Source organism: Molossus molossus, unplaced genomic scaffold, assembly GCF_014108415.1.
Source record: "Molossus molossus isolate mMolMol1 unplaced genomic scaffold, mMolMol1.p scaffold_m16_p_3, whole genome shotgun sequence".
NCBI classification, from domain to species: Eukaryota; Metazoa; Chordata; class Mammalia; order Chiroptera; family Molossidae; genus Molossus; species Molossus molossus.
Genome location: NW_023425366.1, coordinates 99,913,375 through 99,930,960, shown reverse-complemented (window position 1 = coordinate 99,930,960; position 17,586 = coordinate 99,913,375). Strand labels below are relative to the sequence as shown.

The window sequence follows — 17,586 nt, the reverse complement described above, 5'->3', positions numbered from 1 at the left end:
AAACTTCTCAGAACAGGCTGGGGCCATGAGCCCTTCAGAAAGGACTTAGAGGAATCACCAAAGAAAATAGTGCAATACAGGCCCCCGGAAACTCCCCGCGTGTCCCCTTTTCTGTGCAGTACTTGTTGCTTTCGAATTTCTCAGTACATTTTATATTAACTTGTAGAATTGTTTTTTTTCTTTTATGAAAAATATTGTATATAAAATAGAATGATATTCACATATTCATCATCCAGCTTAAGTTATACCAACACATGGCCAATCTTGTTCCCTCTGTATTCCTACCACCACCCCCACCCCACTCACCCCACTCAGATTGTTCTGAAGCAACTCCCAGACATCATGTTAGAATGGTGAGGTTTTTGCTTGTGTTTTTTTTTCTTTATTGATTTTAGAGAGAGAGGAAAGGAGAGGGAGAAAGATAGAAACATCAATGAGAGGGAACATCGATTGGCCGTCTCCTGCATGTCCCCCCACTGGGGATCGGGCCCACATCCTGGGCATGTGCCCTGACTGAGAATCGAACTGGCGACCTCTTGGTGCATGGGTCAGCGCTCCGCCACTGAGCCACACGGGCTGGGCGTTGTTATTGTTTTTTTCTGATTTTAGAGAGGGAGGGGGAGAAAAAGAAACATCGATGGGTTGCCTCTCACACGCACCCCACACACCCCGACCAGGGATGGGACCTGCAGCCTGGGTATGTGCCCTGACCAGGACTCAAAACTCAAGACCCTTCAGAGTACTGAACTACACTGCAACCAGCTGAGCCACACTGGCCGGGGCTAGGATGGTGTTTTCAAGGCAGTGGGTGGGAGTGACTCAGGTTCTGTGGCTAGTGGTCTCGTGAAAAGCACTTGTGTGACGTGCTGGCTCTTCCTGTCCTGTGGTTCCCGGAGCAGGGCCACAGCTGTGTGACCGGTGTGCCCGTGCTGACAGTGCTGGCTGTCGGGCGGCCCCTGGGCCCCTTGCCCAGGCTCGGCTCCCCACGGCGCGGGTGCCCTAGCCCGGACCTCGCAGGACGCAGCAGGAGAGGGCGGCCTGCTGGCACTTCTGCTCAGTGCTGTCCCTCCTGGCATGGCTGCGGCCCTTGCTCAGACCCCACTGTTGGTGGGACATAGATTACTGGCTTTGGGATTTGGTTTTCAACTAAGAAGAAGAAAAATTAAGGTCCTCAAAAACAGCAAGGTGAAGTTTTACAAAATACACCTACTTTCTCCGTCTTCTTTTTTGTCCGGAGCTTCGGGATCCCTGTGAGGTGAAGGAGCGATCGTGCCCAGTGTGCAGGTGAGGGGCCCCAGAGACAGGGTTTCCACACCTGTGACCAAGGAGGGACTCGCCCGGAGCCTCCCGCGGCACCCCACCCCCACTGCGCAAGCCTGAGCAGGCCTCTGAGCTCCTGAGGTCAGGCTTCGGAGTGTGAAGTGACAGGTGGCCATAGTTGTGTTCGAATGCTCGGGCTCTTTCTTCTCTAATTTCCTAACTTGTACTGATGTCTCCTGGAAAGAATTGGGGTTGCATCCTGGAAAGAGCTGGGCTTGGGGCCCACGGTCCTGCCCCCAGCCCTCCCTCCCTCCAGGCTTCAGGGACCCTTTCCATGAAACAGGCTGATTCATTCCCTTGTTTTTTTTTTTCTTTTATTGATTTTTAGAGAGAGAAACATCGATGAGAGAACATTGACTGGCCGCCTCCTGCATGCCCCCCATTGGGGATCGGGCCCACAACCCAGGCATGTGCCCTGACTGGGAATCGAACCAGTGACCTATTGGTGCAGGGTCGACATTCAACCATGAGCCACACCTGCAGGCAGTTCCCTTGGTTTTTGACGGAGCGGGGAAAGTAGACACTGGAGAACTACTACTCTTAAACTAAAAAGGTTTATTGAGATGAAAAATTTGGATTGGAGGAGGCATTTTTCCCTGGCTGGATTTTCTGACTCAAGGTCCCATTTGTCCACTCCCCTTCCCATGAGACAGCCCGCTGCCCGGTCAGCAGCTGGGCCAGCCCTGCAGCCGGGAGGTGTTCAGGGCAACTGAGGAGGGCCACTGCTCCACCCCGCCTGCCCCTTGGGCAGAAGTGACACATTCTGTCCCCAGGACGTGCCACTGAAGGAGCATGTGGGTGACTGTGGCCTTATCTCTTCCTCTGAACTGAGGCCCAAGGAAGGGAGCATCAGGGCTCCCCAAGAATCTGCTGACATTAGTACATGTAATGCTTATAGAAGACTAGGTAGACAAAATCTACCCTGGAGTGTAGAATATTAAATATGGCTCCACCTATATAAAATAATTGTACAAGCTTATGGATCACAAATCCCAACAGCCAACATTGATAAGCAACGGGATCCAAATCCAGAGAAAGGACATGGATACCAGTACTGTACGATTCAGCTGGTGGAGGAGCAGTTTGCCCTAAGTGCCGGGCATGCGATTGCAGGGGAAGCCGCACTGCCCTTGGCACCAGGCTCCTGCCCAGCCCCCGGGGAAGCTGGTTCCATAAGTAACTGTTTTTACCCAGGCTGGTCCCACATGGCCCGAGGGGTGGTCCTTGGGACAGGGTGCGCCTCCCACGAGGAACCGTGGTGGGGTCTGGAAGTCCAGCAGCTCTGGAGAAGTGATTGTTGGGAGACGGTAAATACTCCTGTGAGCTTTGGCTTCCTTGGCTCCTTTGGTGAAGACGGAAACGGCTGGCTAAAAGGAAAAGGTTTGCTTGGCTAGCACTCGGTCCCCCTGGCCCGGAGTGACTGGGCCGTGAGGGGAGGGACTCGGTGGCGGTCAGCGTTCAGCTGCCCTCCCAGGCTGAGGAGGGAGCCGCCTATCGAGCTGTTCCTTCCAAGACCTTCCACTTTTCCTTTGAAATCCTGACTGCTCTTTGGTCCTGGCCACAGCCTGGATTATTCCCACCTGTCTTCAGTGTCTATCTCCAGCCCGACTCCCCGACTCCAGGCGCATCCGACGCCCTCTTCATCTCCTCCCCTGCAGGGGCCTCTGCAGTGAGCAGGCCCACAAAGCTGCTCTGCCCGTAGCCCCCAGATCTCAGTGGCCGACACACATCCTGTCATTGCTCAGGCAGACACTTGCCATCCTCTCCAACTCCCCTACCTTGCACCCATGCCCAGGGCACCGGTGAGTCCTACTGCCTGCTGCCTCCCTGGGCCAAGGTGGCCTCTTTTGTCTGGACTCTCAACTCACTTGTCCTGCTCTCACGTTTGTCCCCCTCAGGGGACTGGTTCCGGGATTGTTCCCCCACACACACCAGATACCAGGACCCAAGGATGCTAAAGTCCCTTATCAGTGACAGCAGGGTATGCCTACATATCATTTGTGTGGGTTCAGGGTCGTGCTCAGTGTGTGGAAAATTCAAGTTTTGCTTTTTGGAACTTTATGAGATTTTCTTCCCGAATATTTTCCATCTGGGGTTGTTTGAATCCATGGATTCAGAGGGCTGACTATTCATTTCTCTACTCTGTAGCCAGAGATTCTTTAGAAATATCAAATCACAATCATGTTTCAAACCTTCCCATGTTTCCCCTTCCCATCCCAAATCTCAGAAAAAAAAACTCAGGTGTTGCCCCTGTGATTGGCCTCCACCTCCACCCCACCCCAATCACCCCCTCCTCCCTCTGTCGTCAGAGCCTCTGAATGTGCCTTTGCTGGTCCCTCTGCCTGGGTGTCCTTCCCCAGAGGGCTGAGGCAGGGGCTCCAAAGGCTCCCTGACCTCCCAGCTTAACTCCCCTCTGTACCCCTCTTCCCTGCCGGGTTTGTGACCGCCATCCCGCCGTATTTCCTCTGTTCTCTCTCTTAGTTCACGAGTATCTGTGGCATCTCCCACCACAACGTCAAGGCATTTTGTATATTGTGTTTATTACTGTGCCCCAGCACCAAAGGCAGGACTCGCCCCTGGCAGGTGTGGTGAAGCTGGTGAAGCTCTGGCCAGCTCCGGACCAGCCCCGCCCGCCCCCCAGAGGACGGGTGGATCCTGCTACCCTCCTCCACTTATTCTAAGTGTGACCTTGGGCAGCTGGCTGAGTGCAAGATGCCTCTGGGGTGGCAGAGGTGATGTGTGTGCGCACTTGACTCCCTGCTGGCTGGCAAAGTGGCTACTGATACTGTCATCAGCACCATCATCCCCCAGTCCTGCCCCTCGTCCCTGCGTCCAACTCTGGCCAAGTCCTGCTGGGCTCCTGCTTTATGTGATATCTTGTCTAAGCCACGGGTCCCATTAGCTCCATTTTTCAAGTGAGGAAATAGATCTGGGAGGTTAAGTCTCTCCCCCAATGTTGCAGAGACCCACCCAGAGTCCACCTTCATCCAATGACTCACCAACCTTCCCTGCCTGACACCCTCCCGGCCTGAGACCCCTGTGCTCGCAGGGACTCTGTCGCCTCACCAAGCCTGCCATGGGAGTCGGGCAGGGTGGGCAGGGACTGCTTAGAGGCCCAGCACCCTGCAGAGCTGCTCTGCTTCAGCACCCATGGGTGCTGCTCCTTGGCCCCCACCACGGCTCCTCCTCCCTTGGAATGGGCCCCTCCAGCCAGTGAGGCCTCCCCCCTGCACTGTACCTTCTCCCAGGCCGGCCCTAGGCTTCCCTGGCCGCCACGTCCCCGTTCACGTAGTCGGGCTCTCCGTCATCCTCATCTGGGCCTCCTGCAGGGGAGGGAGGTGCTTCTCTCCGGACTTGTTCTGGGGACCAGCAGGCAAACTGTCAGTTGGTTCACATGGTGCCGGACCTGTTCCCCCAAGCTAGAATGCCACCCAGGGCTCAAACCCCTGATGCCACAAAACAGCCTGAAGGAAAAGGGCTGTTCTGGACGGCATGTCTGTCCCGTTTGGGGATTTGCAGAGATTTGTCCTGCCCGAGAAGCAGAGTGAGTGGGACTCCGTCCGTGCCGCTGGGTGGCCAGCCTGCCCAGGAGGCCCGGCCTCAGGAAGCCGTGGCTGCTGAGTGGCGCCCTGGCCTGGTTCAAGGCCAATACAGCCACTGGTGTGCTGAAGGCTTCGCTGTGAAGTTAGCTGACCTGGCTGCCGGGGAGCCCACCCCAGCCTGGTCCCCCCAGGCCAGACCCCTCAACTCCTGCTTCCCCTCCCCACCCTCCCAGGCCAGGCCTCTCTGAGCCTGCCACAGCTGACCGCCAGGAGCCCCTGCTCTCCGGCCACTTACCCATGGTTCTCTTGGACTCCCGCCACTGCTGGATGGAAGTGGAGTTCTGATAATCCTCAGACTCCTCGTCACCTGCAGGGAGAGAGACCAGGGAGGGGCTGCAGGGGGAGCCACCGAGGCTCGTCCTCAGGCCAGCGAGGTGCCCTCATGCGGGCAGCCCCTCGGGGTAGGACCCAGAGAGCATTCCCACTGAGGCCCAGGACAACGGGGCCTCCTCCCGGGACACCAGGCAGTGCTTGACCCAAAGGCACTGGAGGTATCAGTGGACTTGCGGGCTTCAAGGCGGGCCATGCTTTGAGCCGTGGGCACTTCATAGCTCACCAGTCTCTGCCCAGCCCTGGCTGGCGGCCTCGCCTGCGTCTGGCTGTTTCTGCTTGCAGATGAGCACGTTCTCGTAGGAATTAGCATCATCATCATCTGGGGACAGGGGAGAAGGCTTCGTTATGGTGGGCTCTGTCCATCAAGCCTGGCTCTTCCTCCTTCCTCCACCCAGCCTTCCTTTGGCAGATGACCTGTCCTGCTAAGCCCCCAGGCCTCTGGGTCCCCCAGGGCCTCGAACATTTTCCTGGACAAACTTCTTTTTTTTTTTATCCTCATCTGACGACATTTTTCCATTTTTTTGTTCAGATAGAGTGGAAGGGAGAAAGAGAGAGAAACATCGACGTGAAAGGGACACATCGAGTAGCTGCCACCCGCACGACCAACCAGGGCCGGGGACAAACTGCAACCGAGGTACGTGCCCTTAGCGGGAACCGAACCCGGGTCTCTCTGGACCGCAGGCCGACACTCTAACCGCTGAGCCAAACCGGCCAGGGCCTAGACAAACTCCTTAACGGGCACTGGCCTGGCTCGGCAGCTGCCACCTCTTGGCTCCTTCTCTGTCCTTCATGGTGACCTCTGAATGTACCGGGGAGGGGAGGTTGGGGGACAGCTGCATTCAGACCCAGCATGATATTTGGCTGGAGGGCGGCCCACCTCTATCAAGTAATGAGAGACTCTGGGGGCCCAGCAGGGCCAGGAACCAGCTTATCTGGAAGGAAACCCCCTTGGGCAGGGGCTTCGGCTAGGTGTGGCAGATCAGAGCCTGGCACCCCAGCATTGCTCCCTACTCTAACTGGGAAGCTGAACACTCACCACCACCCACCCAGCGTCCATCGGAATCAAAAAGGCTCTGAGAGCCCTGGCCGGTTGCTCCGTGGTTAGAGCGTCGGCCCGCGGACCAGAGTCCCAGGTTGGGTTCCCGCTAAGGGCACGTACCTGGGTTGCAGTTTGTCCCTGGCCCCAGTTGGGGTCGTGTGGGTGGCAACCAGTCGATGTGTCTCTTTCACATCAATGTTTCTCTCTCTCTCTCTCTCTCTTCCTCCCTCTCTTCTTCCCACTCTATCTGAAGATAAAATGCAAAAATGTCCTCCGGTGAGGATAAAAAACAAAAAAAGGCTCTGAGAAATAAGGGCCCCACCCCAATTTGGAGGTGGCAGGGGGAAGGAAGAGGACCCCGCTGCCTGCCCACCATGGAGCCTCACCCCCGCCCCAGCACGGCCCAGGCAGGAGCCCAGGCCTGTGCATCTCTCGGCAGGCACTGTCCACCCTCAGCCCTCAGTTTCTCCTTCCGTACAGCAGAGGGGTTATGGGCCTAGAATTCCCGCTCCCTCAGAGCCTGCGGGGCTCAGCATCCAACGTCAAGTCTGCCGCATCCAGGGCCTTCCTTTGAGGTCCCATATGCACCCAGCCCTAGATGGGGCCTGGGTGACAAGGGGCCCGCTTTCCTCCTGTCCAGGGATCCTTCTCTTGCCCCCTCACCTGTAGCCCACCTCTGACTCCCACACATCCCTTCCCACCTCCGCACCTGGGCTGCTGTCCACGGGGCCAGCTCCCTCATCTCCCCCCACTCCCCAGTCCATCCAAACCGAGGCCCAGTCCCCTCCTCTGAGTCCTAACTGCCTCCGGTCCCAGCGGTGAAGCCGAGCTCCCAGGCGCCTCCTCCCTGCCCCCTCCGCCCCCTGCCTCACCTTCCCAGGGCTTCTGGGATTGCCCCCAGCTGTAACAGTCCATGGTGATGGGGTCTCTGGCAAGAAAACACAAGCACGACACCAGCTGCTGGGAGGCCTGTGGCTGGGGTCGGGGCTTCACCGGGGCAGTGAGCAAGGGCTGCTGCAGCCATCACTCCCCAGTGGCCCGGGGCTGGGCCAGGGTCTCTCCTGATCCCTCCATCCCACTTCCCTTGACCCCCGAGTCACCCTGGGATGGGGGGGGGCACCTGGCACTAGCCACCTTGCCATGTGACCCTAGGCAAGTCTTCACCCACCCTGGGCTGTTTGCCCATCTGTGAGGTGAGGCATCTGAGGGCCCTCCCTGGGCTTCCAGGTGCCCCTGTAAGTTGTCTCTGCCTGGGTGAGGCAAGATGGGTTTCCTGACACGGGCCCTCCCCAGAGCAGGGCCATGTCCAAGTCACCGTCCCCCTTCCCACAAAGCCACCTGAAGGGAAACAGTGCTGCTGAGAGCCGGCCTGGGCCTGGGCTGCTGGGTCCTAGGGCATGAGGCCATCGGAAATAAAGACGTGCAGGGCAGGGGGAGGGTGTGGGAGGGGGCGCCAGGGCTGGGCAAAGCCACTCACATGTAGACTGTGTCTGATCCGTGTCTGCTTCCTGCAGGAGGAGGCAGAATAAGACCTAAGCTCGCGGAGGGGGCCCCCACCGCAGCCCCGCCTCCCCGGAGCCCACCTACCTTTGCTGAAGTTCTGGTACCTTGGGGATGCAGAATCTGGAAGAAAGGCCAAAGGTTTCTTACCTGCACAGCTTTGTCCTGCTCTCTGTTCCCGCTCCCACTAGGCCAGCCCTCAGGCCTCCCAGCCTGGTTGTATGGCTCTTCTGCAAAGGTCTCCCCGTCAGGCCTGGCTCCTCTGCACCCCACCCAGCCCTCCCCTGCAGCCTGCACAGTACCTGTCTCACCAGGTAGTCACATGTCTGGGCCCCACAGCGCCCCTGGCCCACTCCTGTGTCCCAGTCACTCACCCTCGAGGCTGGGGGAGAACCGCAGCTGCTTCTCCTTCCTGCAAGGGGGGGGGGGAGGCAGGTGCTGGGGTTGGGCTCAGGGTGAGGGGTGGCCCTAGGGTTTCGAAGGATTTGAAGGCCACCACCCTCCAGCCTCCTGCTGGGGCTCTAGAGTCCACACTGGAACTCTGAGGTCTGAGGGAGGAGTGAGGGCTTGGCCTGGGCTCAGCAGGTGGGGACCCCAGAGTCCTGCTACTTGCCTCCTGTGGGAGCTGGGACCCCCCCAGACCCAGGACAAGGGGCTCATTCCTACCTTGCTGGTGCCGTGTCAGAGGCCATGTCCATCAGGAGCCCTGGCCTGGCCACTGCAAAGAGCAAGGGGGTGTTGGCTGGACCCCTTGCCAGCCCCCTGACCCCCTCACCCTAGCAGATCAGGTGTGGCCACCACCTCAAGGCAATGCAGACAGAAGGGACTTGGATATGAATCCGCAACCCGAGCCCAGCCCTGGACCCCGCCGTGGGGACTCACAGGAATAGGTCCGGGCCACTGCGAAGTTCTGCTGGTTCTCTTGCCTGGAAACACACAGGACCATCCTGAGCTAGGGCCTGGCCTCCCATAGCCCAAGAGACGGAGAGACAGCAGAGAGGGACAGAGGGGACACGGAACAGAGAGGAGGGACGTGACAGGGCCAGAGCGAGGAGAAGGAGCTGCCACCCCTTTGAGTCTCTGCCCCCTGAGGCCCTCATTCTCTGGGCTGCTCCCCAGCCCTGCACCGGGTGCCCAGCCTTTTCACATGGCCCTGGCCTGGGGCCAGCTGCCAGAGAGACCTGTCCCTCAGCATGGCCTACCTGGGAACCCCAGAGATGGTCAGGAGGGTCTGTGGGCAGGGCTGGGGAGGCAACCCTGAGAGTCTGGGGTGTGATGGTTGGGGTGACTGTTCAGGGACCCCACAGTGACTTCCACCAAGAGCATCAAGGGGGCTGCCCCACCCTTCTACCACCCCAAGAGAGCATACCCCTCAAGCACCCCTGCCCCACTCCTGTGTCCCAGTCACTCACCCCCACTCCCAAATAACTGGTGGGGCTACTGCAGGCTAGCTGACACAGCCAGGTATCCACCCCGGCCCCGTGTCCCCGTCTCCTTTTGAAATACAACTCTGACTTCTGTTTGGCCAACAACATGCCCATCTAAAAGACTGTATTTCCCAGCCTCCCTTGCACCTAAGTGTGGTCATGTGATTAAGCTCTGGTCAATGAAACGCAAGCCAAGGTTGTTGGGAGGTCCAGAAAAGCTCCTTCAAGGAGTCACTGACAAATGGGGGACAGCCTTTTGGTCCTTGTCCTTCATTCTTACTACTGCCTGAAACGCAGAGATGAGGGCTGGAGCCCTGCCTGCCCTTTTGGACCATGAAGTGCCCTTTTGGATGGAAGCCACACTAAAGAGGGTGAAGCAGATGAGCGAATCATGAAAGCATTTTGGGCTCCTCCCCCGGACTAATATGGGTACCTGGCCCAGCCTTCCAGAAGCTCCTGGGTGCTGGGAGTCTAGGTGACCTGACTGAGGAAGGGTGTTCTAAGTCTACAGGAGAGAGTCAGGCATGGCTTCCCGGAGGGGGTGATGCAGGGGCCGGGCCTGCCCACAGCTGTTTTCACACAGGCTGATAGAACTGAACCCAAGTGAGGCGGGGAGAACCCAAGCCTCCCCTCCACCCTGGCCTCATTTCCCTCCCCCTATGTGAGGAGGGTTAGTCTGCAGTTCTAAGCTCAGTCAGGGGCCTTGAGTGGGCAGGGGCGAGGGAGGAGGGCAGAGGGGAGGTACTGAGGAGGGCGGCCTCAGGGCAGGAGTAGGGGGCAGGAGCCCAGTCCACCCTTGGTGGAGGTTGTGGGCTGGCAATCTGGGCAGCCAAATAGCCGAAGATGCCTGGAGAGATCTAGTCCCGGCCCCAGGGGTGGGCCTGGATGGGGACATTCTATTTTCAAATCTCATTGTGGTTTTTCAGTTGCAAAAGGAAATGAGAAAGGGTGTGTGTGTGCGCGTTTGTACGTGAGTAGCCACCCGGTTGCGCGTACAGAGCTGCATGTGTGAGGAGTGCACGCATGAGCAAGTGTGCAGGGAGCGTGTGGGTGGAGTGGGCGCTCAGGCCTGTGCACATGTGCACACGCAGCCTCAGAAGTCCCCCAGGCCCCTCGTCAGTCTCTCTCTTACTCAATGTAAGGACGCCAATGGCTGCCGGCCCCCCGCCTGAGGTTGTTGTCGGGTCACCCTGGTCTGCAGTGTCCCACACAGCAGACCTTCTCAGGACTCCAGAGAGGCCCACCTGCCCTAAACGTGCCTGGAGCTTCATCTCCCGGGTCCCCCGGCTCTGCTGGGTTCACTGACCCCATTTAACCTCTGTCCCGCCTCCTTCCCGGGGACATGAGCGCCTGCCTCCAGCTCTTCTGAGGCCCCTCGGCCCTTAGAAGAAAGGGAAAGACCTCTCCCCATAGTCGCGGCTGTCACCCAGCCCATCTCTCCCGAGACACACGCTACCTGCCACTTCCTCCCCGGAAAACAGTGTCCACCCTGGTCCTCTGTTAGCGATGTCCACACTGTTCTCTCTCTTTGGAATGTCCCCTTTCGCCTCTTTTTCTCTTAAAATCTCTCCCACCTCCTCTGTCAGGCCGTCTTTAATCCCCCAAGGGACATGCCCACATCCTTCCGAGCTTCTTTAGCATTTTCCAGGGCAGACTCAGACACAGCTCGTTTTGCTCTGTGCCCATCTCTGCCCCACGCCCCAGTGCCCATCGCCCCGAGAGGGCTGGATTCCTTTGTCACCACCCACCCCTCCCCCGGCACAGCAGGCTGCCTGGGCCGGGTTCACAGGGGGATCCCTAGAGATGCCCTTGGTCAGGCTGGAGAGTGGCAGCCCCTCCTCCTGATGCCCTTGTTGACCAGGCTAGAGCAGGGCCCGGACAGCCCCCGAGTGACTGCTGGGGACCCAGGGCCCAGCATGGAGGAAGTGTGAGCAAGGGGGTGAGGAACAGCAAGCAGGGATGCCCGAGGCAGGGCCCACACCCAAGGCACACTGTCACTGGGCCGGGCCCTGAGGCACTCACAGGTTCCTCTGCTCGTAAATTTTCTCGGACCGCCTCGCACCTGCAAGAACGGGACCAGATTAGCAAGTGTCCCGGGCCAGGGTGGGAACTGAGACCCGAGGCTCCCTTCATCCCGGCTGGGCTGCCCGGTGCCCTGCCAGTCACTGTGGGCCAGCTGACAATGACATGGTGTTTCTCCCTGTTTACCTAGGAGAGTGGGGCGGAGAGAGGGTGGACGCCCCAGGAGCCCAGCCTCCCCCCTTGTCCAGAGCAGCCCTCTGCCCCAGACACACCCCTTGACCCAGCAAAACCAAAGCCCCACAGTGAGCAGACAGATTGTGTTGGGGGCAGTTGGGGGCACCCCTTGGAGGAGTCACTCCCGTGAGGCTTATCTGAGTGTCCCTTCCAACTGCAGCCAGGTTTGGGTCTGCGAGGGTTTCTGGGTACACTGCCTTCTCCATTGCGCCCATGACAACCCCACCTTTACCTGGGCGGGAGCAGCGTACACACAGGCTGGCCACTGCCCCCAGCAGCAGCACAAGGGCCACCCCGGGCCACAGCAGCTCCGTCTCCGCACTCATGTCGGCTCCTGGCCACTGTTCCTGAAATGCCACAGCGCGGGCGTGAGCCAGGGCGGGAGGTCCGGAAGGCTGTCCCTCCAGGAGCCCGCCCAGCCCCAACTCTCGGGTTTCTTCTTTCCACTGTCCGGTCGCCCCACCGCGGAGTCCAGGCTGTGAGCGCCCTCCCAAACCTGCTGGAGGGCCCGTCAGGACCCGGTCTGGCCTCTCGTCTGTGCCTCCATCTGACCGGCCTGTGCTCTCGGTCCCCAGGGCCAGCATCAACACTTGATAAATGCTGGAAGGTTCTGGGGACCCACCGGACAGCATCATGCATTTGTGCACTCCTAACACACCCTCACTTCATCCACACAGTCGCCCTTTGAGGGGAGGCTTGTCCCATTTCACAGATAAAGAAACTGAGGCCAGAGATCTCACAATTACTAAGGGGAAAGACAGGATTCAAGTTTCAGCATCCAGACCCAAACTCCGACTTTGCCCACTGCACCCCCTCCCTCCTGTAAACCCGGCTCTGGTCCCCAAGCTCAGAGTCTGTGGTCCCTTCGGCGTGGGAGCGCACAGCAGCCCTCACCCAACCTAGTGTACTTCTCCACCCTGTCCCCAGCCTCCTGGGGAAGATGGGGGTGGGGTTTCCATTCATTAAACACCTGTGCACCCAGATTCCTCCTGTCCTGGGCACTGGGAAGAGGGAAATCAGAGAAGGCTTCTCGGAGGTGGTGGGTTTAAGAGCATGGGAAAAGCGCACTCGGGGCAGAGGGGCCTGGCATGCTGCCCATGGTGGCTGGTGGGACGTGGGACTGGAGGAGAGTCTGCAGGGCAAGGAGCCCTGGATCCCTGAGTGCTGACTGCTGTCTTGCCGGCTGGTCCAGGCCAGCCCTGGGGCTACACTGTGATTGTCAGGCCTTGTCGATCAGAACCACTCACCAGGGTCTGGCAAAGGCAAATCTAGCCCTCTCGAGGGGACTTCCAAGGAGAAGCATCGAAACTACACAGAGACTCAGCCCCCTCAAAATAGCTGGGACACAGCTGCGGGCAAGCAGGGAGTCTCAGAGGGGGCTGTGCCCCAGGCAGGCACACGGAGCCCCCGTTACTGAGGGTCCACTCTGCACACCTGGGAGAAGGGTTTCTCCCCACTTCACAGCTGGGGAGGGTGAGGCTTGGGGAGATTAACTGCACTGCCCGCCTCCTGCTCCGGACTGCCCTGAGGTCTGCGCCCCGGCTGCGCCCTCACCTCTCTCTTTTTTCTTATCCTCACCCGAGGACATTTTTGCATTTATCTTCAGATAGAGCGGGAGGGAGAGAGAGAGGAAGAAAGAGAGAGAAACATCGATGTGAGAAAGACACATGGAGTGGTTGCCACCCACACAACCTCACACAACCCCAGCCGGGGCCAGGAACAAACTGCAACCAAGGTTCATGCCCTTAGCGGGAACCGAACCCGGGACTCTCTGGTCTGTGCGCCAACACTCTAACCACTGAGCCAAACCGGCCAGGGCTAAGCTTCCCGAATCTCTGTGGCAAAGATGACATGAAACTCCATGCAGTGCAGAGCCTTGATTGGGGACCCATCCCAGAGAAGCCACCTCTCCTTCCCCAAAACTCCAAGTGAGTCAGTGGGAACACGAGAGTTCCCAAATCTCGTGACGGAGCAGCCCCCACGTGAAGAGAGAGATGGATCCCTGCCACGCAGGATGCTGTTTGAGGGGCATCCGCTCCCCCTCCTCTCAGAGGCTGGGCACTGCCCTCCTGGTCTGCACAGCTCGCTCTGCCTCCTGTGGCCACCCTGGGGCAGACCCCCTTCCAAGACCCCAGGCACGGTCCCAGTCCACCTCAGGATGTTTGAAGTTGGGAACACCTGCCTTAGAGGGAGGATTCCTGGGGTCAAAGCCTGCCTGTGCCCCAGCATCTCTTGACCTCAGTTTTCTGATCTGTAAAATGGGGATCAATCACATCCAGTCAGGCTCAGGGCTGGATTTCCTTTAGAGAAAACTACTGAGGTCTTACTTGCAGCTGGTTAGTTTGGAAAGCTCCTTCGAGGCTCCTGTCGAGGCTCCTGGCCCTCGACAACTTTGTCATTTAGTTAGGACAGTGACTCTTTCTATCCCCAAAGGAGATTTGGGCAAGGACATTCAGAATGGGTCACACACATGCCCCTGGGACATGACTCCATCACCGGCCATCCCCAGGGGCTGCTTAAGGCCCAGAAACAAGTCCGCACTCTTGGCCTGTCACTTGAAGCCCTGGGACACACCCTGCCGATGTCTGGGGAAGGGTGGCCCTCCACCCCAGAGGACCCCGACTATCGGAGAGCCCTCTTGCTTCCTGAGGTGAAGCACACTCAGGGGTGGCCCCTGCCCTGGTCCATCTCCACCCACGTGGCACTGGGGGAGGGCAGGCAGGGGAGCATGAGAATGCAAATTCTGCCCAGGAACAAAAACTGAATCCCAGTCACAGGCGTTTGGTTGCCCCTTTATTAAATGGGGGGAAATAATGACACTCTTCCGTGGGTTTGTCACATGAGGCCTGGGAGTGCAGGCGGGCGTGGCTGGCTGTGACCACCATGACCAGCCATCATCATGGTCCCGGGAAGGGGCAGAGGTAGCCGCAGCCTGTGGGGGCCAGAGCTGGCTTTGGGCCCAGCAAACGGTGTGGAGCAGCTTGGTCAGGAGCCTCCCCTGCCCAGTGCCCGGAGAGGCTGGCCTGAGCCCCCCCAGAGCTCCCCGTGGGTGCTCTGCTGGGCGCTGAGAGGGGCTGGGGTGGGAGAAAGCATGGCTCCCGCCCCAGCCCGGCCCGCCCGGCCCGGCATGAATTGTCAGAGATGCCGGAGGCACCCTGTGGGAGACCCAGGCCCAGAGAGGCCAGTGCTCTGTCCAAGGCCACACAGCTCTCCAGTCACGGAGCCAGGACCAAAACCCAAGGCAGCTGCCTCTGAGGGCCACACTCCTTTACCTTTTTCTTATATTATATTTTTAAGAATCATAAAATATTTTTTAAAAGAGACTGATTTGAGGAAAACTCCTGTGCCTCACCCCACAACACTGAATATATCCACTGTCTCTCTGCTTCCAGCCATGTTCTGAGAGCAGGGGGTGGGGGAGGGGAGGGAGAGGAGGCTGGGCCTCAGGAGAGGTAGACGCAACAGCTCCCAGAGGCCCCAAAATGCCAAGCCGGGCTGAGTGGGGAGGGAGGGAGGCCGAACCGCCCGGGGCTCAGCAGGCCAAAATAGCACAAGGGGAAGTGGGCAGTTTTCATATGAACAAGGTTTGCAACAATCAGGCTGTGGGAAAAGCCCTCGGTGCTTGGCTTCCCTGGTCTGTGTCACAGCCTCCTGCCCAGAATGACCCTTGGAGGTGATCCTGTCCACTCTCCCATGCTGTGGATGGGGAAACTGAGGCCCACCAGGGCTGCAGGGCAGGCTGGGGGTGGAGGTGGAGTGAGAGCTCCTGGTCTGAACCCTAGCAAGGCTTTAGCCACTGGGGTGTGCTCTGGGATCTGTCTTGTTTTCCCAAACAGCCTTGGCCTTCAGAAGAGGCCGGCGAGAGGCTCTAAATGGAGGTTCTCAGTGCTCAGGTGACTGGTGCAGGGCCTGGGCAGCCCTTGTCCCAGGGCAGAGTGGGGGATGGTGAAGGCCAGGGCCCCCTGTTGAGAGAGGCGCGTACAGGGAGCCCCCAGGGCCTGCAGCCTCTCAGAACCCTGGCAGAGAGCTGGCGGCTGGGCTGGGTGGCGGCGGCGGCAGGGACAGATGCTCCCACCTGGCCTGGGACAGGACCTAGGCGCTTGCCTGCAGTCTCACCCCTTCTCCCAGAGCCCCGTGTTGGGGTGTTCCAGTTCCATTTTACCCATGAAGAAACCTAGGCTCATGGGCATGGATCTGGGGAGCCACGACCCGGCCCCTCGCCAGCCTCTGGAGTGATGGCACCACCCTGGAGGCCTCCCGGGTCTGCAGGCTCCACTGAGGGAGGTGAGGGCAGGAAAGTGGCTGAAGCCCCAGAAACAGGTTGTCTCTGAGTGCCGCAGGGTCCAGGGTGAGGGCTCCCCAGTCAGGGGCGCCGGGACAGGACTGGGGCCAAAGGAGGGGGTGCCGGGCGTCCTGACATCTTCCCCCCTGGCCCGGTGGGCTGCCGCGTACTCGAGCTGAGCCAGCGAGGCCACCCAACCCCATGGGCTGCCCGGGCTGGGGGCAGCCTCAGGACCCCTGCCCTCAGGGCCAGGCTCCAGGCCCTCCTGGGGAAGGCTTACCTGAGATTCAGGGGCTCTTCACTGCGGCCACCTCATCCTGAGCCCCCACACATGCTGGAGCTGACACCAAGTCCACAGACACTTGAGGGCAGCAAGCAAGGAGGCAGGCTTCCTGTCAGTCACCGAGTCACCTCACATCCGCTGCCCTGCCGGACAGGCTCTGCTGTGAGCACACAGAGAAGTAGGGGGGGGGGGGAGGGAGGGACAGAAAGACAGAGACAGAAACAGAGAGAGAAGAGACGGAGAGAGACAGAGAGATAGAAAGACAGGGAAAGATACAGAGACAGAATGAGACAGAGAACAGAAGACATGGACACACTAAATACACACATGTAAACACGTCACACAGAGAGTAAGAGACACAGAGGGACAGTGAGAAGGAGTGAAACAGAGTGTGCTCATGGACACACACGGGCAGGGAGAGGGGATGACACGGGGAAGCACACACTAAAGAAGCAATACAGCTAACACGGAAAACACGCACACACAGAAACCCAGAGACAAGACAGAGAATCGGAGAGAGAGAAAACAGTAAACATGCAGGGAGAATGAGAATGAGGATGAGAAGCACACACACATCAGTCACAGAGAGGAACAGAGAGACAGGCAAAGACTGAGCCTGAGATCAACCAACAGACTCAGACTCGGAGGGAGAGGGAGACTCGGGGAGACAGAGAAAGAGAGGCCCACAGACTGTCAGGGACACAGAGAGCCAGAGTCAGATACTCAGAGGGCAGAGTCTCAAGAATGAGGCATACAGTACACACACACACACACACACACACACACACACACACTCACAGAACATGGGACATGGGTAGACAGAACAAACAACTGGAGACAAAGACAGCTGACAGAGGAATGGACAGCCACAGGCATTAGAGGGAGCAAGACAGGCCGCCCAGCTGAAGGACAGAAGGACAATCACAGCTTCTCCAGTCCTGGGAGCCACATCTCATCACCCCCATTTTCCAGGTGAGGCTCATGGAGGCGCAGAGCAGGGTGGGAGCACGGCGGCGTGCCCACGGCCCCAGTCCGCCTGGTCCTGGCCGGTCGCTGTGAAAGTGTGATGTAAGGTGTGGAAGGCACCAGCTCACTGGGAGACTGGTAACCACGGGAAAAGGCTATGGAACCAGTAAACTGCCAGAGATACGAGGAAGCCCCCGAGGGTCCCCTAACACCCTATCAGTCTGGCACTTCAGAGCCTGGTCTCCCAGCTCTAGGCCTGAGGCTGAGTGTCTCCTGTGACCCTGGTGGGGGTGGCCAAGACTTCCTGCAGTCCAGGCCCAGCCAGGGCTAGTGAGGGGCCAGTACAGACGGGAGGCTCGGCTATAACCGAAACAGAAACCGAGGGCTGGGCCCACTGCTGCCACCCGGTGGGGAGAAGGGTGTTTGGGGAGATGCTGTGGCCCTCACTGCCAGGAGCTTGTCCCCATCCCCGCACGTGGTGGGACTAGGACTAAAACCTCATCTGACTCCCAAACCTGTGCCGGTGCACACGCCACTGCCAACCCCTTATTTCACGTGGGCGAGGCTACATCTACTCG

The 17,586-nt window shown here is 58.9% G+C and overlaps 1 protein-coding gene across 3 annotated transcripts; it reads right to left on the bottom strand.

The window, feature by feature from the left end:
• Positions 1–1,718: 1,718 nt before the first annotated feature.
• On the bottom strand, positions 1,719–16,188 carry LAT2 (linker for activation of T cells family member 2). 3 transcript variants are annotated; one of them, XM_036280232.1, is made up of 13 exons: positions 16,040–16,188; positions 11,710–11,824; positions 11,244–11,283; positions 8,677–8,720; positions 8,461–8,512; positions 8,169–8,206; positions 7,882–7,917; positions 7,772–7,802; positions 7,167–7,222; positions 5,479–5,574; positions 5,158–5,229; positions 4,559–4,679; positions 1,719–2,687 (listed from the first exon to the last, which is right to left on the bottom strand). In XM_036280232.1, exons 2-12 carry the CDS (start codon positions 11,801–11,803, stop codon positions 4,576–4,578), a joined length of 663 nt encoding a protein of 220 aa, XP_036136125.1. In that variant the 5' UTR covers positions 11,804–11,824; positions 16,040–16,188; the 3' UTR covers positions 1,719–2,687; positions 4,559–4,575. The 3 variants fall into 3 exon arrangements, with proteins under 3 accessions (XP_036136125.1, XP_036136126.1, XP_036136127.1); XM_036280233.1 differs by lacking the exon at positions 16,040–16,188 and having other exon boundaries at positions 1,719–2,683; positions 11,710–11,803; XM_036280234.1 differs by lacking the exon at positions 16,040–16,188 and having other exon boundaries at positions 1,719–2,662; positions 11,710–11,803.
• Positions 16,189–17,586: the final 1,398 nt, after the last annotated feature.